The following is a 27,332-nucleotide window of genomic DNA, read 5'->3' on the forward strand; positions in this document are numbered from 1 at the left end:
AAAGACTAAATACGAAACACATCTCTCAATTCTACTCTGCCTTGGTTCTCTGTCCCTGAAGTTGTCCCGAAACAATCTTCAAAGTCTTTCATTTTCCCAATCTTTCTTTCTTACACCTTACATGTGCTAGTGGGGTGCTGGGATACAGCAATGAACACAGCAGACAGAACCCTTGCCTTCCTGGGGCTTTTATATAACTGTCATATATGTAATGAGAAAAGTTCCAGGTCTATAATGTTGATGGTATTATAATTAGAAGTATTAATTTAAATTCATGGTCAAGGATGGAATCAGGAAAGGATCCCTAAGGAAGTGACATTTAAGCTTAGACCCGGAGGATGAGTTAGGATGGCATCTGGTGGTGGGGGGAGGGGTTAGAAAGAGAGGAAGCAGCATCTGTGTAGCCTCTAAATGGAAAGAAGTTTGGCATTGTCTAGAAACTGAAAGGCTGTGAAAGTGGAGTATCAAAGTGAGGTGAAGCATGGTGAGAACCACAAGTTTTGTATGCTGGATCATATAAAGCCTCTGGGTTTTATGCAGGTTTTGATTATATCCTAAGAAAAATAGGAAATCACTGCTTTATGGAGAATGGATTAAGGGGAGGGCAGGAGGGATGGCAAGATAGTGGCAGAGCTAGTGAGGATAATACAGCAGTGGTCTAGATGAGAAAACATGGTGGTTTGAACTAGAGTAGAGAGAACTTGAGAAATACACACTGTTGGGGTAAAACTGACAGGATCTGGTAACAAATTAAACATAAATAATGAGAAGAAAGAAGGCATCAAGGATAAGTTCCAGATATGATACTAGTTTTTAGGCTGACAGAGATGTCATCTACTAAAACACGGAACACTACAGGAAAAACATGTGTAAGGAAGATCACACGCATATCCTTGTGTAATCCGAGCGTTCCAACCCCATACCTGATCCTGAGTATCCAGCTATCTGACTGTCTGCTTTGAATGTACTAAACAAGTTTTTACAAGGTAGGGATTAGTTCTTCTTTAATTTGGAATACATAGTGATTAACATGGTATCATACTATGATGTGAATACAATATTATATACTATAATAATGAATTTAACAAAACTCTCAAGTATGATACATTAAATATTTTTAAAACAATTTTTTAAACACAAACAGGATTTTCACATTTATTAACATTTATTTTAGAGTTTGGAAATGACTGAGACAGACACAAAAAGGAATTCTGCTTCAAATACCATTTCTCAATAAACCCCAGAACAGTATTTTCTTCTCACCATCTATCAATCTCACCAACTCTGTAAGTTGGTGGTACTATACGCTTGAATATGTTATGATTCACAAGAAAAAAAATACATGTAAGAAGGAAACCTATTAATAATCTTCATAGCTGGAGCAAGGGAGCCCTCTCCTGTCCAAGTATTATGTTAACATTTGGCTGAATCTAATGTAATCTTCCATTAACCACGTAATTTAAGTTCAATTCACTCTAAGTTATAGCCAATTTACTCTATTATGGACTGAAAAATAAACTAGCAGTAACCTTCATAATAGCTAACTATGCACCAAGCACTGTGCTAACAGCTTATATGCATTATCTCATTTGAACTTCTGAACAATCCTATAATCTAGGTACTACCATCATGACAATTTTACACATGAAGAAATTAAGGCTTAGAGAGCCTAAGGACTACTGAGGAAGAAGTAAGTGATTGATGGATTTGAATTTAACAATTATTTACTAAGTGTATGTGAACAGCACCATGCTAGGTTCTGAGGACACATATATATCAAGCTCTATGATTTCAAGAAGCTCATAAGCTAGTAAGAAAATCACACAGGCCAAGGTAATTAAAATCACAGTGTTATAATTTTATACTGACTTATAGATTATGTACTGTTTCACAATGTTCAAAGTGCCTCTCACATTCTTATTTGATTCTCCACAATAAGCTCAAACAGCACAGAAGCCCATTATTCACATCGTCCCTACTTACATGAGGAAAGTAAAACTCAAAAAGCTCAGGGACTTGCCCAAGGTAACAGGTGTCTAAGAGACAAAGTCAGGAAGGAGAATGCTATTTGCAACATTATTACTGTCTGCCCAAAATGAATTAAAACCATACTTGTTTTTGAAACTCCTGTAAATTACTATAAATTCCTATCTAAATTCCCCAACCAGTTTCCTTTCAACTACTATAAAACAGAAATCTAAATACATTCACCAATTAAATTCTACATTTGATACATATAGCAGATTACATTTCATGTTTAAAAATGTGAGTAGGTATTATATTTGAATTCCCTTTTACCTTTTGCTTTTTTCTGAGACGTCTCTTCTACAGAAGATGATCTGGATTTTTTATGTGATGACTCTTCATGATCTTTTTTGGATTTATCCTTTCTTTTTTTTGACTTGACTTCTTTTCTCCTTTATGTTGAACAATATAAAACTAAAGTTAACTTTTTCAACTGACCTTTATGAAAAATAAGAACCAATGAGCAAAACAGTCAAGTTAGTTAAAGTACATATTTTTACAATGGACTTTACATAAGGAACCCTTAAATGAGTCTGTAAATATTTCAGGCTAGTATATTAATTGAGACAATTTTGAAGGAAGCCTAAAACTCTAAGACAAATTATTTTTTGTAAGTTCTGTATACAAACCTTAGTAAATATAAATCATAGTTTCCTCATTTCCTACTTGTTTTCTATCATTTAGCCATTTTTTAAATTACAAAAACAAATGTCATTTCCCTCCACATAATTCCTATCTATCTATACTTTGAAAAAACACACAAAACAAGAAGAAACACTCTAACAGTTCCAAATCATCTGTAAATAGAAAATTCTTCTGCTAAGAGAAAAGGAATACAGTAAAGGCATAAAGGAATGAGGATGGAGGGGCTTACTTTAACTCAAATGTCTACTTTAGACCATTTGTCCTTTTACTGCTGTAGCTTTATCTCTTCTAGGCCATGTTTACAAGGCTGTTGGTACCATGGCTGGCAAGCAATTGATTTTAACTGGTTAAGAAAGGAAACACTAGATAGGAAAAGGTGATAATGCCGAAATTAGGACCGAGAAGGAGAATGAAGAGACAACAGGGGATTAGTTTCAAGAAATTTACTCATCAGACCTTCCAAATTAAGGTACTTATACCAAATGCTATACTTTTTAATTTTTTTTTTTTCAACGTTTTTTATTTATTTTTGGGACAGAGAGAGACACAGCATGAGCGGGGGAGGGGCAGAGAGAGAGGGAGACACAGAATTGGAAACAGGCTCCAGGCTCCGAACCATCAGCCCAGAGCCTGACGCGGGGCTCGAACTCACGGACTCACGGACCGCAAGATCGTGACCTGGCTAAAGTCGGACGCTTAACCGACTGCGCCACCCAGGCGCCCCCAAATGCTATACTTTTTAAGACAATCATCACTTTCTGCCTTTCATAAGAATCATTTCAATTTTGAAATGAAGCTCGAAAGTCAAGGTAAAAAAAAACCCTCTGGTATCACTGATGGAGAGGGGAAATAAAGGTTAGGCTATTCAAGTAATCTAAGAAATTCTACTAATTTCAATAATTTAAAAATTATTAATTATTTAATATTTATTTTTAACAACTAAAATACTAGATATTTTACAGCACATTCATAGCATAGCTGATTTAAAAATTAATCTACTGGGGCACCTGGATGGATCATTCGGTTAAGCGTCCAACTTTAGCCCAGGTCGTGATCTCATGGTTCGTGGGTTTGAGCCCTGCATTGGGCTCTGTGCTGACAGCTCAGAGCCTGGAGCCTGCTTTGGATTCTGTGTCTCCCTCTCTCTCTGACCCTCCCCTGCTCGTGCTCTGTCTCTCAAAAATAAATAAACGTCAAAAAATTTTTTTAATATACTGACATATATATTTTATAAAGTTGCAGAATCTCATTGTTAAACTTTTAACTTATTCAGGGCCTTATTCAGGCCCTGAAATGTGATCGTCACAATAATGGCAGGTCACCAATTTTGTCTGAACATCCTCAATACCAGGGACCCCTCTATGCTTGACCTACCATATGCCAGGCACCATGTCAAGCACTTTACATGCACTTTCACTAGTGTATCCTTAGCATCCTCATTTTTAGAGTTGATAAAATTGAGTCTTACAGAGGTTAAGTACCTTTTTTTCTAATGCATATTTATTTATTTTGAAAGAGGGGAGGAGGAGAGGAAGGGGCAGCAAGAGAGAGAGAGAGAATCCCAAGCAGGCTCTGCACTGTTAGTGCAATCTCATAAACCATAAGATCATGACATGAGCCAAAATCAATTCCAGAGGCTTAATGCTTAACTGAGCCACCCAGGTGCCCCCCAGAGCTTAAGTACCGTGCCTAAAACAGACAACTAGTAAGTGGAGAAGCTGAGAGAAATACACAGGAGTCTGATTTCCAAGCCCATGATCTTACTTATATATACACTGCATATTGCAGAACATGGATACTCCTCCCCCACTGAATATGACAGGCACATTCTAGCTCACTCAACAGGAGCCTGATTTTGACATTTGAAATGAGAACAGAGGAATATAATCCCTTGTAAGAATGACAAGCTCCAAATAAAACACTGTTTAAATGAGACATATAAAATCACTTTATGAAGACCTGCTTTATAATACAGTTCCAAGAATATTATGGCATCTGAACACTGACTCCAAACTAAAAATTCTAATATCTATCACCCTGCACAGGCCTTCCTATTTAAAACTGCTTGGCTAGAGTAAGGCATGGCAAACTTCCAGTTCCCTGGTATATGTATACAGTCTATCCCAGACATTCTACACAATCAATTAATTAAACCATCAACCACTTAAATCTACATTTTGACACTGAGTGCAGGTAAGTGACTATACAAGACTACTAAACAATAACAACAGCATTTCAAAAGATAATATTACCTGTGATGAAAATTTAATTTAAAGGAACATTCTTGGCATAATCCTAAAAAATAAAAATAAAAAAGTGACACCACTGAAAGGCTGAATTTGAATAACTGTACTGCTACTGTACTTTTAATATCATACATTCTCATTCTTCCTTATATCCCTTTACTATAAGAGGGGAGACAAAACTCTGAAAAAAAAATCTGATTCTCTCCACTTCAAAAAATGCCTATGCACAGTAAAAATGGTATTAGAATGCTTGAGAAATTTTAAATATTCTAACATTGCTTTAAAAAAAGTGCTGTCAATTTATTCTAAAAGCAAACTCTGTTTCATACACAGCATTAATGTGTGTCTCACATCAAAAGTATCTAATAACAATAGTCTGGGTATAGTCACTTGGTCTGAAGTGCTCTAAGAGTTTTCAAATAGAAAAGAGCATTTCAAAAAGTTCCAGTTGTGGGCTCTTCTTTTGACTTATACTTAATTTCAGTTCATACCAGCTGACTTGTCCCCATGAGTACTTCCAGGAGGGACTTCTGCACTGGTGAGCATTAAGTAGCACATGAGGAAATTCTTGACTTCTATATGGAGTGGGCAGAAAATTGCCAGGAGTTTACTTAGGTAAGGTAATTAACATGACAGGAGAAGAAGCTGACACAGAAGAGTAGCTTAGAAGAAAGAAAGAAAGAAAGAAAGAAAGAAAGAAAGAAAGAAAGAAAGAAAGAAAGAAAGAAAGAAAGAAAGAAAGAAAGAAAAGAAAAGAAAGAAGAAAGAAAGAAAGAAAGAAAGAAAGAAAGAAAGAAAGAAAAAGAAAGAGGGAGAAAGAGAGAAAGAGAGAAAGAGAAAGAATGAAAGATTCTAAAACATGCATATTACAAGAGGTTGCTGTATTCTGGGGTATAACCTTAAGATTTTAAGACTGATGTCACAAACAGTTATGCCCACCTAAATCTTTTTCCTTATTGACACAAAGAGAGTGTATTTATTGTCCACACCGTAACAATATGGCTACTAGGTAACAGATTTTATGCTGACTTTTCTGATACTCTGCATCTCATTGTGCACTGGTGACATACTCATGTTAATGGGAAGAGGTCTTAACTTTACAAATTATCGGTTTACATCTGTCATTAGAACTGTTTCACCCAGGGGCGCCTGGGTGGCTCAGTCGGTTAAGCGTCTGACTTCGGCTCAGGTCATGATCTCGCGGTCCGTGAGTTTGAGCCCTGAGTCGGGCTCTGTGCTGACAGCTCAGAGCCTGGAGCCTGTTTCAGATTCTGTGTCTCCCTCTCTCTCTGCCTCTCCCCTATTCACGCTCTGTCTCTCTCTGTCTCCAAAATAAATAAACGTTTAAAAAAAAAAAAATTAAAAAAAAAAAAAAGAACTGTTTCACCCAAATGTCACCATAATAGTGACCACATAAAAATTTTAGCCTCAAAAGTTATCTATCACTTTGGGAAGCTCTCAGAAAAAAGAGCACTTCCAGAAAGACACATTAAAATTTTTTAATTAAACCTTAAATTAGCCTATATATTTTTAAATCTAAGCAATTAGATAAACTTTGAAGAAAGCAATTATATAACACCTAAAATCAACTTACTTAATTTAACAAGTGCATTTCTCTTTTCACCATGTTCAATGTAACCAAAATTAACTTCCCAACTCTTCAAATCTTCTTTTTCTTCACAACATTTATTTCCACAGAAAAACTGGCCTGTGAAAAAGAAAGGAATATTAGCTACGATAGTTGGAAACAATTTTAATCTGGAATATTAATATCAATTTGGAATTACTCCTGAAATTTAACATACATATATTCTAGTTCTAGCAAGTCAGCATTAAAAAATAACTGAGTGTAATAACTACAGTATGCTCAACAAATGTGTAAATAAGTATTAAATCAAAGAGCTAAAGAAAGTATTTAAAAAAAAATCAGTCACAGAATTCTTGCTCAACAGATAAACTGTTTAGATCAGAGTTTTACTAACTCCCTGTTAGGGAATCTTCTACTTTGGAAAATGGAAGTACTAAAAGAGTATACTCAATAATACCCTAAAAGAATAAATATATTTTCCATAATACATGTATTTATATGTTGGCGAATCCCTTTTAATATTTAATAATAATTTTTAAATTGATTAAAATTCTAACATTATGCCATCTATTTTAAATACCAGCATAAAATGGCATTTAAAGCACGTTTTAGATGGTAGCACTCTGAGATGAAATGACTAAGTAGAATAATAATGTTCTATGTTTTAGAGTTACTTGACTCTAAAATCAACACAACATATCTGCTGTGTATGAAAACATTCTGCATAAAAGGACTGATCCTGACAATCCAAGAGGAAAAAATGAAAGGAACTACCCAACTACTATTTCCTTTCACAGAATGAACCTTTTATTTGTACAGTAAAAAAGTAATTGCACCAACAGGAACAAATCTAAACTTTTCATTAAAAAGAAATTATCAAAATGGATTTTGAAAATTATCAGTCCAAAGAACCTGTAACTTTTCTAAATTGGCATTTTTCACTCATTCCAAGTGAATACATTATGAAATGTATGCATGTTTAGTAATGGCTCTATTGTTAAAATGGCAACCAAATTATAATTCTAAATCATAGCAATAGCTTTCGCTCACCAATCAATCCTTTTTTCACTTATATTAGTTTAGAGAATGCCCTTTAATTTTTTTTTTATTTTATTTTATTTTTTTTTTTATTTTTGGGACAGAGAGAGACAGAGCATGAACGGGGGAGGGGCAGAGAGAGAGGGAGACACAGAATCGGAAACAGGCTCCAGGCTCCGAGCCATCAGCCCAGAGCCCGACGCGGGGCTCGAACTCACGGACCGCGAGATCGTGACCTGGCTGAAGTCGGACGCTTAACCGACTGCGCCACCCAGGCGCCCCAGCCCTTTAATTTTTTAAAGCAGTATTACTTACCATCACCTGAAAATTCCACTTAATAAAAGTACAAAATTTTAAAACTGTGAAACATTTCAAAATTTCTCATTGTTTAGGTAAAAACATAAACTAAAATGTAATACTAAGAAAAGTTAAAAATAGCTTTAAATTTATTCTTTTTCCTTCTCCTTTAGAGTATCTTCAGGGCTGATCCTTTATCTAAAGAAAAAAAAAGTCCTACTCTTTAATTTTGTTTTATTGCATATCCAGTTTTACACTTCACACAGACATCGAATTTATGGAAGATGGAAATGATCCACAGGGTGGTGTCAAAGTTTAATCATTCTAAAATGCAACCTTTATTTTTAAAGTTTTTAAGTTATTGGTTTAAAATGATTTCCTAAATGCTCCTATGCAGTTTTCAGAAGCATTAACAGTTTGAAATGCAATTATCAAAAAAGAGGTAACTTTACAGCATGAAATAGGATAAAGATATTAATTTTTCAGAGACTTATGAGGAGATTACAAAAATGCATTAAAAAAGCATTTAATAACTGCCTCCCAAATGTTTGATCTTTTGCTGTAAGACTAAATATTTGGTCTCAGTCTCAATGATATCCCAAAATAAGAACTAGCCTATCCAAAAATTCCATTTGGTTGAAAGTGATAGTTAATCTCTACTTTCAAAATGTGATTAGACTGAAATACAATAATACCAAATCATTCTTCCAAAAGTTAATAAAAAGAAAAACTCAAGTATTCATCCTTTACTAGTTTCCTTTAACTCTTTAAACATTTTTGGGGTGCCTCGGTGGCTCAGTCAGTTAAGTGTCCAACTCTTGATTTTAATTCAGGTCAGGATCTCACGGTTCATGGGTTCGAGCCCCACATTGGACACAGCACTAACAGTGTGGAGTCTGCTTGGCATTCTCTCTCTCTCTCTCTCTCTCTCTCTCTCTCTCTCTCCCCGCTCTCTCTGCCTCTTTCCTGCTCAAGCACTCTATCTCTCAAAATAAATAAACTTTAAAAGTTTTGTAAAAAATAAACATTTTCTACTTATACTCTTATCAAATGTTCTAAAAGCAAAAATTCTAGAGGTAAAAATCTTTAAAGCATTATATTTTGACATTTGCTAATGTATCACAAATACATTGTCTGTAATTTTACTTTTATAGATAAGCATTTATTGTATAAATCAGGAACAATCTTACCAAATGACTTCAATTCAATAGTATAACAAAATAACCTCATCCTATTAAAAAGTAAAATTTCAAAAAGGAATTACCTTTCCCTGAAATTACTTCTTTTTCTACTCGCCACCTAAATCCAAACTAATGAGAAAAAAATTACATTTATGTTAGGATAAATTTAAACATTACTTAAATTGTATGTACATCTAAACACAGAGCCAATAACTGAAATAATGATATTTACCAACATAAAAAGCAAATCTAATTCACCAGGAGGGGAAGATGGCAGGGGAATAGGAGGACCTTAGGCTCACCTTGTCCAATGAATACTACTAGATAACTATCAATTATCCTAAATACCCCAGAAATCAACCTGAAGACTTAAAGAACTATGTAAAATATGACACTATATACCTAAAACATAGGGAGAAGAGGAGTGAAAAATGGATTCAAACGTAAACCATGAACTTACTAGAGACCGCAATATATAAAAGATGTTATACATAAAGCTAATGGTAACCACAAATGAAACTACCATTAAATATGCAAAGAATAAAGAGAAAGAAATCCAACTATCCCACTAAAGAAAACCAGCAAACCATTTATGAGAGAAAGATGAGAAAGGATCAGACAAAAGAAACAACCACAAAATGAGTAATAAAATAGCAATAAATACATATCTATCAATAATTACACTGAATGTAAATGAACTAAATACTCCAATCAAAAGACATAGGGTGACAGAATGAATAGAAAATCAAAACCCATCTATATGTTGCCTACAAGAGACTATTTTAGACCTAAAGACACATGCTTTGAGGATGTGAGAGGATGTGAGAGGTGAGAGGATGGAGAAACATTTATCATGCAAATGATGTCAAAAGAAAGCCGGAGTAGCAATACTTATATCAGAAAAAACAGACTTTAAAACAAAGACTGTTGGGGCGCCTGGGTGGCTCAGTCAGTTGAGTGTCCGACTTCAGCTCAGGTCATGATCTCACAGCTCCTCAGTTCGAGCCCCACATCAGGCTCTATGCTGACAGCTCGGAGCCTGGAGCCTGCTTTGGATTCTGTGTCTCCCTCTCTCTCTGCCCCTAACCCACTCTCATTCTGTCTCTGTCTCTCTCAAAACTAAACATTAAAAAAAAAAATTTTACACAAAGACTGTAACAATAGACAAAGAAGGACACTATATATTAATAAAGAGGACAATCCAAGAAGAAGATATGACAATTGTAAATATTTATGCACCCAACATGAAAGCACTCAAATACATAAAACAGTTAATAACAAACATAAAGGAACTAATCAATAATAATACAGTAATAAGTAACAGTAGGGGACTTTAATACCCCACTTACATCATGGACAGATCATCTAAACAGAAAATCAGTAAGGAAACAATGGCTTCAAATGACACATTGGAACAGATGGATTTAACAGATATATATTCAGATATATTCAGAACACTGCATCCTAAAATAGCAGAACATATTCTTTTCAAGTGCATGTGGAACGTTCTCCAGGATAGATCATGTATTACGCCACAAAACAAGCTTCAATAAATTCATGAAGATCAAAGTCATATACCATGTATCTTTTCTGACCATAATGCTATGAAACTAGATGTCAACCACCAGAAAAATTCTGGAAAGACCACAAATACATGGAGGTTAAATAACATGCTACTAAACAATGAATGAGCCAACCAGGAAATAAAAGAAGTACTGAAAAAAGTATATGGAAACAAATGAAATAAAAACACAACAGTTTAAAAACCTTTATAAAAAAACAAAATGGGGCACCTGGGTGGCTCAGTCAGCTAACTGTCCTACTCTTGGTTTCAGCTCAGATCATGATCTCACTGTTGGTGGGTTCGAGCCTGCTTGGGATTCTCTCTCTCCCCCTCTCTCTGCAACTCCCTTGCTTGCTTGCTCTTTCTCAAAATAAATAAATAAACATTTAAAAATAAAATAAATAAAACCTTGTGATGCAGCAAAAGCGGTTCGAAGGGGGAAGATTATAGCAATACAGGCCTACTTCAAGAAGCAAGAAAAATCTCAAATAAATAACCTAACCTTGTACGTAAAGGAGCTAGAAAAATAACAAATAAAACATAAAACTAGCAGAAGAAGGAAATAATAGGATTAGAGCAGAAATGATATAGAAACTAAAAAAATAATAGAACAGATCAATGAAACCAGGAGCAGGTTCTTGGAAAAAAAATCAATAAAATTAATAAATCTCCAGCCAAACTGAGAGAAAGGACCCAAATCAATAAAATCACAAATGAGAGAAGAGAAATAACAACCAACACCACAGAAATACAAATAATGATGAAAAACTATATGCCAACAAACTAGGCAACCTAGAAAAAATGAATAAATTCCCAGAAACATATAAACTACCAAACCTGAAGCTGAAGGAAATAGAAAATTTGAACAGACTGATAACCAGCAAAGAAATTGATTCAGTAATCAAAAAAACTCCAAACAAACAGAGGTCCAGGACCAGATGGCTTCACAGGTGAATTTTACCAAACATTTAAAGAAGAGTTAATACCTACTCTTCTCAAACTATTGCATAGAATACAAAAAGGAAAACTTTCAAATTCACCCTATAAGGTCAGCATTACCCTGATACCAAAACCAGATAAAGACACCACCAAAAAAAGAAAACTACAGGCCAACATCTCTCATGAACATTGATGCAAAAATACTCAACAAAAATACTACCAAAACAAATCCAACAATACGTTTTAAAAAATCATTCACTACAATCAAGTGGGATTTATTCCTGGGTGTCAATAGTGGTTCAATATTTGCAAATCAAACATGATGTATCGCATCAATAAGAGAAAGGATAAGAACTATATGATTTCAATAGATGCAGAAAAAGCATTTGACAAAGTATAACATCCATTCATGATAAAAAACCCTCAAAAATAGTAGGTTTAGAGGGAACCTATCTCAACACAATAAGGGCCATATATGAAAAACCCAGAGCTAACATCATTCTCAGTGGGGAAAAACTGAGAGCCTTTCCCCTAACTAAGGTCAGGAATAAGACAAGAGTGTTCACTCTCACTACTTTTATTCAACATAGTACTGCAAACAACAAAAAGAAATAAAAGGCACCCAAATCAGTAAGAAAAAAATTAAAACTTTCACTATTTACAGATGACACGATACTACATATAGAAAACTGAAAGACTCCACCAAAGAACTGCCAGAACTGATAAATTCAGTAAAGTTGCAGAGTACAAAATCAACGTACAGAAATCTGTTGTATTTCTGTACACCAATAATGAAGCAGTAGAAAGAGAAATTAAGAAACTATCTTATTTACAACTGCACCAAAAATAATAAGATACCTAGGAACAAACCTAACCAAATAGACACAGGTGAAAGACCTGTACTCCATAAACCATAAAACACTGATGAAAGAAACTGAAGAGGACACAAAGAAGTGGAAAGACATCCCACACTCACGGACCGGAAGAACAAATGTCAAAATGTCTGTACTACCCAAAGCAATCTACACATTGAATGCAATCTCTATCAAAATACCAACAACATTTTTCACAGAACTAGAACAAATAACACTAAAATTTGTATGGAACCACAAAGACCATGAGTAGCCAAAGCAATCTTGAAAAAGAAAAGCAAACCTGGAGGCATCACAACTCTGGACTTCAAGTTACATTACAAAGCTGTAGTAGTCAAAACATTATGGTACTGGCACAAAAACAGACACATAGATCAATGGAACAGAATAGAAAATCCAGAAATAACCCCACAATTGTAAGGTCAATTAATCTCTGACAAAGTGGGAAAGAATACCCAATGGGCAAAAGTCAATCTCTTCAACAAATGAATGGTATTGGGAAAACTGGACAGCAACAAGCAAAAGAATTAAACTGGACTACTTCCTATACCATACACAAGAATAAATTCAAAATGGATTAAAGACCTAAATGTGAGACCTGAAACCATACAAATCCTAGAAAACAGCAATAGGAATAATTTCTCTGGCATTGGCTATAACAACTTTTTCTTGATAGGTCCCTTGAGGCAAAGGAAACAAAAGCAAAAAACTATTGGAAGTACATCAGAATAAAAAGTTTCTCCACAGTGAAGGAAACAATCAACAAAACTAAAAGGCAATCTATGGAATGGGGAAGATATCTGCAAATGACAGATCTAATAAAGGGTTGGTCCAAAAAACAAACAACTTATACAACTCCACACCCCAAAAACAAATAATTCAATTAAAAATGGGCAAAAGACATGAACAGATATTTTTCCAAAGAAGACATACAGATGGCCAACAGACATATGAAAAGATGCTCATCATCACTTATCATCAGGGAAATGCAAATCAAAACTACAATGAGATATTACCTCGCACTTATCAATATAGCTAAAATAAAAAAACATAAGAAACAACAAGGGTTGGCAAGGATGTAGAGAAAAAGGAACCCTCCTGCGCTGTTGGTGGGAATGCAAACTGGTGCAGCCACTCTGAAAAACAGTATGGAGGTTCCTCAGAAAGTTAAAGATAGAACAGCCTTAAGATCCAGCAATAACACTACTCGGTATTTACCCAAAGATACAAAAACACTAATTCAAAGGGATACATGCACCCCTATGCAGCACTATTTACAACAGCCAAAATATGGAAGCAGCTCAAGTGTCCATAGATTGACGAATGGATAAAGAAGATGTGTTATATAAAAATACACACACACACACACACACACACACACACACACTAGAATATTATTCATCCATGAAAAAGAATGGAGTCTTGCCATTTGCAATGACATGGATGGAGCTAGAGACTACTATGCTAAGTGAAATAAGTCAGTCAGAGAAAGACAAATACCATATGATTTCACTCATGTGGAATTTAAGAAACAAAATAGATAAAGGGAAGAGAGAAAGAGTGAGAGAAAGTGAGAAAGAGAGAGAAACCAAGAGACTCTTAACTATAGAGAACTGATGGTTACCAGCAGGGAGGTGGGGGTGGGTAGATGAAACATATGATGGGGAGTAAACTTGTGATGAGCAACAAGTGATTAAAATAAAGAGTTAAAAAAAAGCAAACTTAATTTTAAACATGATAGCTTTTTTTTCTCCATATAGGATTCCAGTTATTTAAAGATATATTTGAACAATGTTAAGGAACAATCTTTACTTTAAAAAAAAATTTTTTTAACGTTTTTATTTGTTTTTGAAGGAGAGAGAGCATGAGCTGGGGAGGAGCAGAGAGACAGGGAGACACAGAATTCGAAGCAGGCTCCAGGCTCTAAGATGTCAGCACAGAGCCCGATGCGGGGCTCGAACTCAGACTGCAAGATCATGACCCGAGCCGAAGTCGGATGCTTAACCAACTAAGCCATCCAGGTGCCCCTTGAACAATCTTTACTTTTAAACTACTTATTAAAAGGTACAGGTGCTAGGCCACAAGATGCCTCCTTTAATAAAAAATATATATATTATTTTATGACATTGACAGAAAAAAAAGAGATTATAGTACAGTAAAGAAGCAATATACTATAGTGCAAAAGAGTTGAATTATCCAGGTTTTAGGTCTTAGCCCCACCGCTTAACAGGTTATAACTGGACAAGGTATTAAATATTCTTGTGCCTCAGTTTCCTCATACGTAATGCAGAGATAACACAGTTCTTTCTTCTTTGGTTTAAGAGGTTTAAATAGGAATAGTACACATAAAGTACTTAGAATAGTACCTGGTACATACTACCCCAGGGGTTAGCAACTATGGCTCACAGGCCTGCTGCCTGTTTTACATATAAAGTTTTATTAGAACACAACCACAACCATTCATTCATGAATGGCTCTTTCCTCACTGCAATGGCAAAGTAATGAACAAGAAAGAGAAATGGGACCCTCTGGACCCTAAAGTGGAAAGGTATTAAACTTCCCTCCAGATTCCTAAACATACCTTTGTATTTTAGCTAAAAAATGTTTTTTCTCCACTGCCTTTTTAAGATCTTTCATATTCACATGTTAATTTCCTGAAATTATAGTAAATTATTTCGTTTTCTATTCAGTTTACTGTAATGGTTAAAAGCTCAGCTCTAGAATCATACAGACCCAATGTAAGCTCTACCATTCACTAACTAGCTCTGTGACCTTGGAAAGTTTCTTAACTTCTCAGTCTATTTATTTCCTTTGTATGAATAAAAACCCCAATATTATAGGTTGCTATAATAAGATAATTCAGATGAAGTATTCAATGCCTGTTTAACTTTGCCTATTTTTTTTAATCACCTATTACTTGAATCAGGCAATTTTGTATTTTAAATGCAAATGAGGGCTCAAAATATTTGAAAATATTCTCATTAAAATCCCCCCCAAAAAAAAAAAAATCTCTCCAGTCTAGGAAAAAAATAAAGCATTCAAAATAAGTCTGTTTAATTCTACTTTTAAGTCCATACATGTATGTGAGGATTGCTTGTCATAAAACATATATGTTAGGATGTCCACTGAAGCACAGTCAAATGAAAATAAGTTTCCCAACTTTTTCTTCCATTCATTAATCTATTCAATAATTATTTAAAAAAAAAAAAAAATTTTTTTACATTTATTTATTTTTGAGAGACAGAGAAAGACAGAGCACGAGTGGGGGAGGGGCAGAGAGAGAAGGAGACACACAATCCGAAGCAGGCTCCATGCTCTGAGCTGACAGCATAGAGCCTGACATGGGGCTTGAACTCACAAACCGTGAGATCATGACCTGAGCTGAAGTTGGACGCTTAACTGACTGAGCCACCCAGGTGTCCCAATCTATTCAATAATTATTAAGCAACTACTTACTGGGCCTGGAACTCTGCTGAAGATATAAAATGATTATTAAAATGTCTGTCAGAGGTGCCTGGGTGGCTCGGTCAGTTCAGTGTCCGACTTCGGCTCAGGTCATGACCTCACGGTTTGTAAGTTCAAGCCCCTCATTGGGCTCTGTGCTGATGGCTCAGAGCCTGGAGCCTGCTTTGGACTCTTTGCCTCCCTCTCTCTTTGCCCCTCCCCCACTCACACTCTGTCTCTGCCTCAAAAGTAAACAAACATTAAAAAAAATTTTTTTAAAAACACTGTCTGTCATCAGGAAGGTTACAATCTTATAGGGGGATAAAAAATGTAACAAATACAGTATGTCCTACTAGTTAGTTACTAAGGATTTGGTGCTGAGCCACTGCCTCTTACTCTACCCGCTAGCACAAAGAGATCACACATGCAAGTAATAAGACAGACAGATCCTAACTTCCTGAAAACACAAAGTCTGTGACCATCCACTTGGATTCCTATGTAGGAGAAAAATAAACTTATATCTCCTTTAAGCCAGTGTTATGGAGGAGTGCTTCAGTCCTTCCAGCTGAATCTAATCCTGATGCAATGATCCAACCAAATTCTCAATGATGAAAGGGAAGAAGTAATAAGGAAGGGAATAGGTGTGTGGGACAAAAGCTGGAGTTCACTAAAAATGCCCCATCTATTATATATATTAGGCACTGAGCTAGGAGCTGATTTTTTAAAAATCAATAAAACACTGTCTTTGTATAAATAAAACTATGAGAAAATGCATCCTAGTAAGGAAATCAAAGGCACTACTCTTTTAACATTTTCCAGAACCTCAAATGTGGTATGCCAAAAAAAGTCATCTTTCCTCCTAGAAAAGATCCCCCTGTGTATGGGGTGAGGGGTATATGGGAAATCTCTGTACCTTCCCCCTTTATTTTGCTGTAAACTTAAAACTGCCCCTAAAAAATTAAGTCTTTAAAAAAAAACAACACATCTGTCTCCCTCCAGATTTCCTATTTCTGATTTCTTACTTGGATTTACCTTCATATCTAACTACTCATCATGTTCTAATAGGAAAATATAATTTATTTCAAGACTATCCTCTTTCAAGCATGATTTCTAGTAATATACTGTGTTTTTTAAATGGAGAATACAAATATTTAACATTGATTTATATACACTTTCTCCCCTCAATTATTACTATAGGTTTTTTTGAACGGCAGTCACATTTTAATCCACAACACCTTGCCCAGTCCTTACTAAATACTGAAAAACAATCAACAGATGAGTCAGCATTGAAAAAGCTGCTTTATTATGTGCTTTTAGAAAGATTTATATTTCATACTCAACTTGCAGTTGAGTAACTCCAATTGCTGTGATGCCTTTTGGATTTAATGTGATCAAGAACTAGTACAGACAGGAGAGCTAGTTCCTAAGAAACTGGGGAAATCTTTGGGATATATGACATGCATGGGTTTGTAAACAGGGTTTGTAAAAAAAAAACAAGGGTTTGTAAAAACAGATACTGTTACCTATAAGAATACTGTGAAGCAACTCACATATTAAAGCCACTACTGAAAAAAAAATTAAACCAATCATGATTCTGAGATTTAATTATTTAAATGAAAAAGAAATTCGTATAATAAATAAACCTAAAACAACTTTTTAAACAGATTATCTTTCTTAATACAAATGCACACTAGCCAAAACATACAGATTTATGCAACATTCCCTCCCCCCCACCCCCCACCAACCCATTTCAAACTGACATCATCTGTTCCTGGGTCACCTTCTCTAGTTACAAATGTGAAATTTGAGATAGGAATAAAAATCACTTTAATATCAACTAGAGTAAGATGCAGTGAGAACAGAAATCTGCCATTACTAATTAGCACTGGTAAGATTTAATTCTACTAGAACAGACATTTATATAAAAGAAGATGTGCATCTACCTCTTTACAGATGGTAATTTTTTTGAAAAAAAAAAGTCTATCAATTTCAAACATCATCTGTGAGACAAGACATCATTCTGCAGTGTCAAATCATTCATTATAATCAGTAGAGGCTCTAGGCCAGAGTCAGGATGAAACAGGATCCAGTAGCCACTTGTGTTTAATCTTAGACTATTCATGCCTCAGTCCACAAAGGTTGACTAAGAGACCCTTGACTAAGAGACCCTTTGTAAATTTCATAGCTGTAGAGGTTAAACGGTCCAAATGACTCTTCATAGATGCAGGACTAATTCAACCTAGACTTGAATTAGCACCTTTAAAAGAATAATGTGGGGCATGATAATAATAATAATAATAATAATAATAATAATAATACTGTACTTAAATAAGAACCTTCTATAAATACTTGGGAGGCATACCTTATTTTCTTTGTATCTACTGAGATCTGCTATGCAGTATTCCTTGAATAATTTATCATAGTATTTCTTTGCAAGTTTCTTCTCCCTAGATCCATAAAAATATATAAATCTTTTGCATTTAGAAATTCAACCACAGTTTACTACTTGGAAGCAATGTCAATAAATAACACATATGATATAAATATTAATGTTTTAAAAGAGGCCTATTCGTTACATGTGCATAGAATACCTGAATATTAACTATTTATAGTGGCTCTCTCAGGGAGGGCAACTGCAAGGCTGCCAGTCAGAGAAGGGGAGCCTTACTCCTCACTTTTTGTCTTTTGTTATGTTTGCATTTCAAGTATTACTTTCAGGTATTACTTTTTCCCAAGATATTTTAAAAATTTAAAAAGAAGCACATTATGGAACAACAAACAATACACTAAAAATGCAATAAACTGTATTTTCAAGACAAAGTCAAGCAATGACAAGTCAGTAAAAACTGCTAAAAATTACCAAAAGAACCAAACCAAACTTAATACTACTCCAAGGCATGTTTTTATGTCTTCCACTCAGAACTCCTCCACGCAGGGGCTGAATGACCTGGACAGGTGACAGGATAAGAAAACAGGAAGCAGGAGAGACAGGACTAAAACAGTTTATGTATTATGTGTTGGGTGGCAAAAATTACCAATTCATGTCCATTTCATCCTCCTCATTCCATAGGAATCTATGATTTTCTCGTATAACATCCATGTCTGTCTTGTCATTTTCCCTGGAAAATAAAACTATTTCAACTTAATATAAACACAAAATTTGTCAAATTTAGGAGGTTAAACAGTTCTGTGAGATTTTTTAACAGCTGAGTATAAATACATGAAGATACAGTTTTATGTGTGAATATGTATATATGTTCATAAACTTATAAAAAGGATTTCAGTATTTTCAAAAGACACTGATAAAGAGGGCTGCTACACAAACAAGTTAAAGGAATAAGGCATTTATCCGTCTCTAGTACTGGTTTCAATTATACAAATGGTGCTAAATTACCAAAGATAGTTTGAGAAATCTAAATAAACACTAAGTGGATAAGGAAAAATGAGTGAAAGTAAGTTTTAGAATCTAAAACGTCAGTAACACCATGCCACAGAGATCAAATTTAAAAAATGGAAGAGTTTTCCATACCTCATTTTACTACAGCTTCCTAGAAAGAGTGAGTAACGGCAGACCAGAAGAAAGGGGATAATATTTTTAAGATGCTAACAATTTGGGGGTGTCTGGGTGGCTCAGTCAGTTAAGCATTCAATTCTTGATTTTGGCTCAGATCATGATCTCACGGTTCGTGAGACTGAGCCCTGTGTCAGGCTCTGTGCTGACAGTGCAGAGCCTGCTTGGCTTTCTTTCTCTCCTTTCTCTTTCTGCTCCTCCCCCACTCTCTCTTTCAAAATAAATAAATAAATAAACTTAAAAAAAAAGGTGTTAACAGTTTGGGGGTAGAACAAGGGATTGTTGGGGAATACAGACTAAAGTGAGAGGGGAGATAAATTTGAGGTAGATGAGATAATACAAAGTTTTTTAGGGCTTTATCAAACTCAGAAAATTATTAAGTCAGAGAAAAAAAACACACACCATGAAAAGGCTCTGATAGAAGAGCCTCAACTACAGGGAGGAGTTGCTTTTTGTTTTTGTTTCTTTTCCTGTTTGCGCTACCTTTTAAAAAGCAATCCCAAACACTGAGGTCTAAAAAGTTAATGATCTCAAAAATCCTTACCAAAAAAAAAAAAAATTACTGCATAATCAGGCATCGGAGTATTCCTCACATATCCTGTTACTGTTTGAGGCAGATCTGGCTCTGCAGGCTACCTGAGGCCTGTTGCCAGATAATGGGCTTCATGATGAGCTACTTAGCCAAAAGTTATGGATAGCCTCTCCATTTCAGGATATGATAAGGAAACTGGAATGGAGAGCAGGAGAGAATGACAGAATCAGAAGACACAGTAGCTGTGGGTCTTTAAAGACATCCGTATCTTCCTCCCATTCTATGTAAACTTCATGACACTTACCCCAATCGCCTGAAGTCTTCTTTTTTGCCACCATAGTACAAAATATAGTCATTTACAAACTTTGTATGCCTTTGATACTGAAATGCAAAAAATTAAGGATTTTATTTGTTCAGGAGTTGTTCTGTGTCCATGACATACTAGTAAGTAGAGACAAACAGTGTGAATCTACTTAGTTTTTTAAATATGTAAATACATACTATATATGTTTATGAATTAAAAAATATCTGAAAGGTAAATATTAAACTGTTAAGAGTCAACACTGTAGCGTAGAAGGATTTCACTTTCTACTGAATACTGTTTATATTGTTTTGAACATTTTTCAAGCATATACTACTCTTGTGATAAAATATTATCTCCAACTGGGAAGAAGGAAAACTTCTTGTCCCTATTGCTGAAATACATACAGCCTCACATCAATATTTAACATAATACTATGAAAAATATAGTGTCCAAAATTAAAGATATGGAATACAATTTAACTCTTATAAGATCTAGTTATTCCAGTAATGACAAAGCCTCTAAAATAGAAGATACAACTTTTGTAATATTAAATCCTAACATTAAGCTTTCAAAAACAATGTTATTTTTTTATATTTCTTTTAATACTTAAAGAATTCAGTCATGTTTATTTTTAACACAATACAACAAGATACATGACCGTTTTACCTGTTTTAAAAAGTTCAAAGGTATTTTCTCCAGAGCCGAATATGCAAATAAAATTAACCTCATCCATAATACTGTCTGACTACATCCTATTATATCAAAGATAAATAATGACCTTATTCATTACAATGTGTTCTGATAGAATATTGAATCAGAATATGATGCTGGCAATAAAGCAGTTAACCTTCCAGAAAAGAAAAAAGAGAAAATCCAGACATCCAGAGATTTGGGTTTTCCAGCTTTTGGTCTATTTCAAATTTTTTCTATAAATGGTCTCTTTGTCACCTGTAAACGTGTCTTTGTCACAACTGTTTGGCTCTGCCATTTTAGCATGAAAATAAGCACAGATAACACCTCAATGAAAGAACACAGGTATGTGCCAATAAAACTTTATTTATAAAAACAGGTGCTGAGTGGGACTTTGCTTCCAGGAAGATGGAGCAAAGTTGTGCTTCTCCCTATTTTTCTCATTAAGAACAACTAAAAACCTTGGAAATTATATCTAAAACAAATATAAAAAGACTCTAAAAGTGAGGAGGAGAATCCATTAATAGCTAGGGAGTTCAAGACCCATGGTTTGACACGGCGGTAAGTTCCCCAGGTTTTCTTTTTGCCTCATGAACTCAGAATTGGAAGTGAAGAAGCTGGCAACCTGGAAATGTCAACAAGCACAGACAAGGAAAGTCCCAACAAAAGCCTGTTCTCTCTGAATAACCAAGAGAGAGGAAATCTAACAAGACAGATAACTTTAGACAACGCTTACTCTACTCCAGCCAAAAATTCTAGAAATAACTGTGGCCCCACCTCCACCAATGCCAGAAAAGGGACCTACACTTTCACTCTTACCAGGCTGTAACTAGATGCCCCAATACCCCCAAAAGAGTGGTGTCACCGAAGGCACAATAGATGCCGAAATGTTAAAGGAACAAGTGGCAGATGAGAATAAATCCATGGGAAAGCTGAGATATTGGATTAGAAGATAAGAGGAATAAATAAATCGGTGATAAGAGGATTTCTATAACTTATAGAAAAGGATTAGGAATGATAACAAAGTGAAAGAGACGTCAATAGATAGGGGATGTATCTAATTGCCATGGTCTCCTCTTAATCCTGCCCATAGTAATAAACATCCAGAAATACTTCAGGTCTTGCTTGACCTCTCTTTCATTCTCCCAATATTCCAAACAGTAGTATGGATGGATAGTGGTAGCAGTTAGTGTAATAAGCCACAGTTTTACCAAAAAGTTGAGGTGAGACATGACTATAATAGGGAAGCAAGAAAGAGCTTAAAGACAGCCCCAAGTCATGCCTTAGAGTTGAAGCAACTACAGGCCTGAGGACAGTCCACAGACAGATCTACCTTTAGACACATAAAGAACTTCCATAGCCAAGAACCAGGTAGTAAGAGAATAAGAGTTAAAATGAGATTAAAGATAAAACAGTATTAAAATGAGAAATTTTGAGAGCCAGACAAAAACAGGTTGGAAAAATATTTGCAAGTTCATGGACTATTTTATAAACTTATTTATAGATCATTACTAATACGTTTTTTTTTTGTCTCTAAATCTTTCTTATGTATCAATAAAAGAGAACTGTACTCAAAAGTATAAATGACAAGATTGCACATCAATAAACATTTACCTTTAAAAACATAATATAGGTCTATTTGACTTCACAAGATTTTATGAAATAGAAAAGTAGATTTAAAAATATTCTATTTGTTATAAAAATCTAGAAGTATAAAAAGGATACAGCATCCATAGCTATCAGATGAAACCTTCTATTTTTTGCTTCTTCCCTGTTAAGACAAATTTTAAGCAAATTCAAATTTCTATATTCTAATTAATACAATTAAATCCCCCAAGTCCCTGAGTTTACAAAAACATCTTAAACCAAAAAAGGACATTTACACTGAAGTACACACCTATCCAGCAATTCTGCGGCAACTTGTTTATGGGCCACCTTTCCATGTTTTTCTTTCTGAAATGGCTTTTTGAGCAGTAAATCATCTTCAACTGTCCTGGTTTATGAAGAAGAAAAATTATTAAAAGAGTTCATTTTTCTTAAAGGGTGTTTCTTGTTTCTTTTTATTTTCCTAATTGGAACATGTTTTAAAATTTCAAGTCTAAACTTAAAAATGACTCACTGATCTTTAATGAGACATTTTAGGTCTCCTTAAATCACTTAATTAATATCTTAACTTTATTTAATACTTAGAAAATGGAGAAGGTGAAACAAACAAATGCATGGGTTCTGATGTTAGACCACCTACATTCGTGGATCCAAATTTGGGCTCTGTCATTCACTATCTTTTTTTTTTTCCACCATCTTAATCTTAAATGAGATTAAGTTACTTAATCTCTTTGCGCCACAATTTTCCTGTTTGTAGAGATACTGATGCTTTTGGTAACCAATAATATAAAAAGAATAAGGGTTGATTATAAATGATATAGACTACAGATGATCAGCCCTAGTTATAAAGATAGATATAACTGAAGAGTACAGACTATTCAGCTAGATTTGCTCAAGTTCTATTCTTACAAAGTAATACTTTTAAGTGAAAAATCTTAAAAACATAAAGAACCATACAACATAATTTGTTATAATCATTTCTATTCTTTTGGTCACCCATGAATACTGAACCCAACAAAAATGTTCAGTTCCATTCAGTATGCCTTACGTATTGCTCTCGGTGTGAAATAGTAAAACAACTTTTATAAGTTTGGTTAATATAGATCAGTCAATCACTTCTAAGTTAACAGTTGAAATCAATTTCTAACCACTGAAAGCTGAAAACAATGCACCTAAACACAGCAATATCACCGGATGCAGAGTCGTCATAAAGCATAGGCTTTATTTGCTGACAGTTCTTGTCCCTTCCAATTCAATAAAAACTTCCATGAGCTCCTTCCTTTAAACACTTAGTCTGCTCATTCACAAAACCATAAAACTGCACAGTCTTACCCTCCACATGAACTTCATTTTGAGGTCAAGTACTTGCAAAGGGACCTCCAACTAAGCCCATACTTAGCTATGACATTCACAAGTAAAAAGACCTGAACAGTTGCATGAAAAATAGATGCAACAGAGAAATCTAAGTTTTGTTTGGTCTCCTTTTTCCCCCACCTCCACTTCCATAAATCTCTTCACAGCATAAACATCATTTTCTTATTTTTCACATTAACTGTTCTCAAATTCTCGAGTCAATTCATTATAGTTTAATGAACAAAAATTCATTGAGTAGAGCATCGTTGTCTTCACAGGTAAACATAATCCAGAAACTTTCAGTATTATTTATACGTCATCTCAACCTGGAAAGGATCTGAAACACAGATCAATAAAAAATTACTTACCTTTTTTTCCTTTTGTTAGATTCACCACAGTGTTCATCATCACTAAAATCAGAGTCATAGCCCCCATGACCATGCATCTGTAAAGAAGTATGAAGTCAGTTACCTAGAACCTAAATTGCTCATAGTTCAGGAAACAGTTCAAAAATGAGTTATCTTTAAAAGCTGTAGTAACTGTAAAGGATCATGGTGGGTATATCACTGTTCACCAGCCAACTAAAATTTTCATTCACTTTGAAGTAACAGACTTACCCTTCAGAAAATGAATCAATCAACATTTTCCACCTTAATTACTATTAAGCCAACCAGGGAAGCTACTCTTTGACCTCTTCACTGAAAACGAGGTTCTTTTTATAGAACCTGCCATGTGACCGCACACAAGATTCAGGGATGCTTCACCTGATTCAGTGTATTTATCACCAACTTTGTTCCAGACATTATGGTAGGTCCTTAACAAACACTGCTTCTAATTCCATAAATTAGGAACTATGATCTCCACTTTACAGATGAAGAAATCAAAGACAAAGTTAAGTAAATCAGTCACAGAGCAAATAAGTGGCTAAGCTGATCTACTTGACTCTTAAGCCCACGATTTCAACTACTCCAATTTGCCTTTATGGAATATGCTACCCTGATTATTATATTCCGTTAGACTTACTCTGTGAAGAGTACACTATCAGTTCATTAAAACTTGCCTTTTTACAACATATGTTGAGATTTCCTAGTTTCTTCAAAGTAAACAACCTTGCCCTTTGGTCTAGTAAACTTTATTTTGTTCCAATTCATTTTTTAACTGAAGTTCTTAGAAATCCAGGAAGATCTCAATTGTCACTCAATTGTACTTGAAGAAGCCTCTGGTTTCAGCATTACACTGAATTTGGAACACACATTAATGGGGAATCAGTGGATTATTTGACTTTTGAGGTCATACTCAATTCATATGGCTACAAGGAATTAGTCCAGGTCAGATGACATATCGAAATTTTTAAACTTTAATATTCACTATTACAAGTGCAGCAGGACAAAAAGGAAAGAACTCCCTAAACTTTATTGCACTGGACCTAAGACAAGATACCTTTCTAGTCCTGGCTACCTTGAATAAATTACTTTATCTCTTTGGGCTTCATCTGCTAAATAAGGTGTCTACATCAAGTAAACCTTAAATCTTACATATTTGTGAATTTTTATGATTCCATTTTCAAACTTAGGTGTGTGGGTGAAAACCTCTCTTCTCTGTCCCACAAAATTCTAAAGAGGAAGGTGCTAGCCAAGGTTGGAGGTAAAGGGTAGAAGAAGGCCACAGTTCCAACTCTATCCTCCCTTAACATCTGTTATCACCTGGATCTCCCACCCTTTATCATGTCAACTCCTTGCTCCAGCTGTCTTACCACATCTCAGCAACTTCTCACCCTTTATGTCCTCATTTTCCAAACATCTTGATGAGGGTCAACCATTGTGTGGAGCTTAGAGATGTATTTCTGGCATCAACCTACCAGAGTGCAAATCCTGGCTCTGAACTTTTCATTTGTCTTTTGTTCTGCATGTTCCTTAACCTCTCTGAGCCTCAGTTCCCTCTTTCCCCCTTCTATGAAACGCGGCTAATAAGAGCACCGGTCTCCTATCTCATAGGACTGTACGTTAAATGTGGTACCGCATATAAAGAGTTTTAGAACAGAGTCTACTATGGTAAAATCCTGTAAATGTTGACTATTATTAATGTCATCTTGACCCCACAGCCCGCGACACCACCTCCTACCGTTGTTCCCCCTCTCCCATTTTCCCCCCTCTGGCGGCTTCATCCATCCCATACTCATCTCAAATCAGTGGTTGCACTGAAAAGCTCTCACTCACTTCGGGTAACGAATCAAATGACAAGGGCCGAGAGAAATTCGAGACGGCAGACGCCGGGTGTTCTCTAGAACCAAAAAAACAACCAAAAGATAATCAACGAGTAGCATATGAGGAACAATTCTGGAGGTCCTTCTAGCCAGCCCCAAATACACTCAAGGCCCTTATCACACACCCCTTCGCTCCTCTCTGCTCTGCCAAGTACGCCCGCGGGAGTCGCTTCCCCTCTCCCGGTGGCTGCAGCGACTACGCACGGCCTGAGCGAGCCGCTGCAGGGCCAGTCCGGTTCGCCCCCGCCGCGCAGCCTCCCCGCAGCGAAGGCCGCCGCCGCCCGCTCCCCGCCTCTTTCTACGGGTCCCGATTGGGCGCCGCTTCCGGTCCGGCTCGGCCGCGTGTCACACTTAAATGACACCGTCCTCGGGCGCGCCGACCTCGTGCTACAGCCAGAACAGCCCCGGGAAACAAAGGCAGCGGCAACTAAGGCCGGGAGAGTAGGCAAAGGCTATCTACTTTCTACAGTCGCAACCGTTAGTTTTTTCCCTCGGCCTCCTTCCCCTCGCGAGCGCAGCTTTTAATGTCGTGTGGTACTGCTTGCACTACGCCCACGCCCGTTTGAAAATATTTTGTTTTAGAAAAAAATCCTGCCTGTATATCACCTGCCGTCCTCTTTCTAGTAACCTTAGTAACGCCTCCTCGGAGCATCCCCGCTGAAGCGTCTGTCTCCGATCTGCCTCTCCTCCTCCCTCCATAAAACAGTTCTCATAATTAAAACAAAAATAACTTTCCATCGTTTCACCACCCACACAATACATGCCATTCCAGTACTGGCGGCAGAGGAGCTCATGGAATATGGGAGCAAAGGAAGAACAGGGAATAGGGGAGATTTCACAGGGTCGCAGATTCTCCGCAACCACCTGGCACACGTGAAAAGGAATCTAAAATATTTCCTTTTAAAAAGAAGAAAAAGACAAAAACGTAGGCAGGAAAATTTAAATTATTTGAGCTCCACCAGGTTCTCCCTGTGATTTACCTTTCCTACGTTATGATGCCCCATTCTGCTTTGCAGACCAGTTACTGGGTTCACGTCTTGTCTCCCTCCAGCTAACTGATTGATGCTTTTCATCTTTGCTTCCTCTCAGCACCCAACACAGTTCCTTGGAAATCACAAGCGCTAATTAAATATTTGTTGAATCGAACTGGCACGCCACTGACTTTTACAGCGGGC

The 27,332-nt window shown here is 35.8% G+C and overlaps 1 protein-coding gene across 3 annotated transcripts in view; it reads right to left on the reverse strand.

Moving 5' to 3' along the window:
* LOC109264672 (protein FRA10AC1) overlaps positions 1-27,176 on the reverse strand; it is a 37,902-nt gene extending 10,726 nt beyond the window's left edge. The window contains exons 1-12 of one of the 3 annotated variants that reach the window (XM_019445122.2): positions 27,138-27,176; positions 26,111-26,174; positions 24,263-24,339; positions 22,834-22,929; positions 22,662-22,707; positions 20,247-20,323; positions 18,875-18,958; positions 18,202-18,286; positions 9,104-9,149; positions 6,511-6,624; positions 4,923-4,965; positions 2,299-2,417 (exon numbers count right to left, since the gene is read on the reverse strand). In XM_019445122.2, coding sequence (XP_019300667.2) covers positions 2,299-2,417; positions 4,923-4,965; positions 6,511-6,624; positions 9,104-9,149; positions 18,202-18,286; positions 18,875-18,958; positions 20,247-20,323; positions 22,662-22,707; positions 22,834-22,929; positions 24,263-24,339 — 787 coding nt within the window. In that variant the 5' untranslated portion in view covers positions 26,111-26,174; positions 27,138-27,176. Of the gene's footprint in view, positions 1-2,298; positions 2,418-4,922; positions 4,966-6,510; positions 6,625-9,103; positions 9,150-18,201; positions 18,287-18,874; positions 18,959-20,246; positions 20,324-22,661; positions 22,708-22,833; positions 22,930-24,262; positions 24,340-26,110; positions 26,175-26,282; positions 26,461-27,137 lie in introns of those variants that run through there. The other 2 variants (XM_019445121.2, XM_019445120.2) reach the window with 2 other exon arrangements.
* Between the last annotated feature and the right edge of the window lie 156 nt (positions 27,177-27,332).

Source organism: Panthera pardus, unplaced genomic scaffold (assembly GCF_024362965.1).
Source record: "Panthera pardus isolate Hobbes unplaced genomic scaffold, ASM2436296v1 HiC_scaffold_22, whole genome shotgun sequence".
NCBI lineage: Eukaryota > Metazoa > Chordata > Mammalia > Carnivora > Felidae > Panthera > Panthera pardus.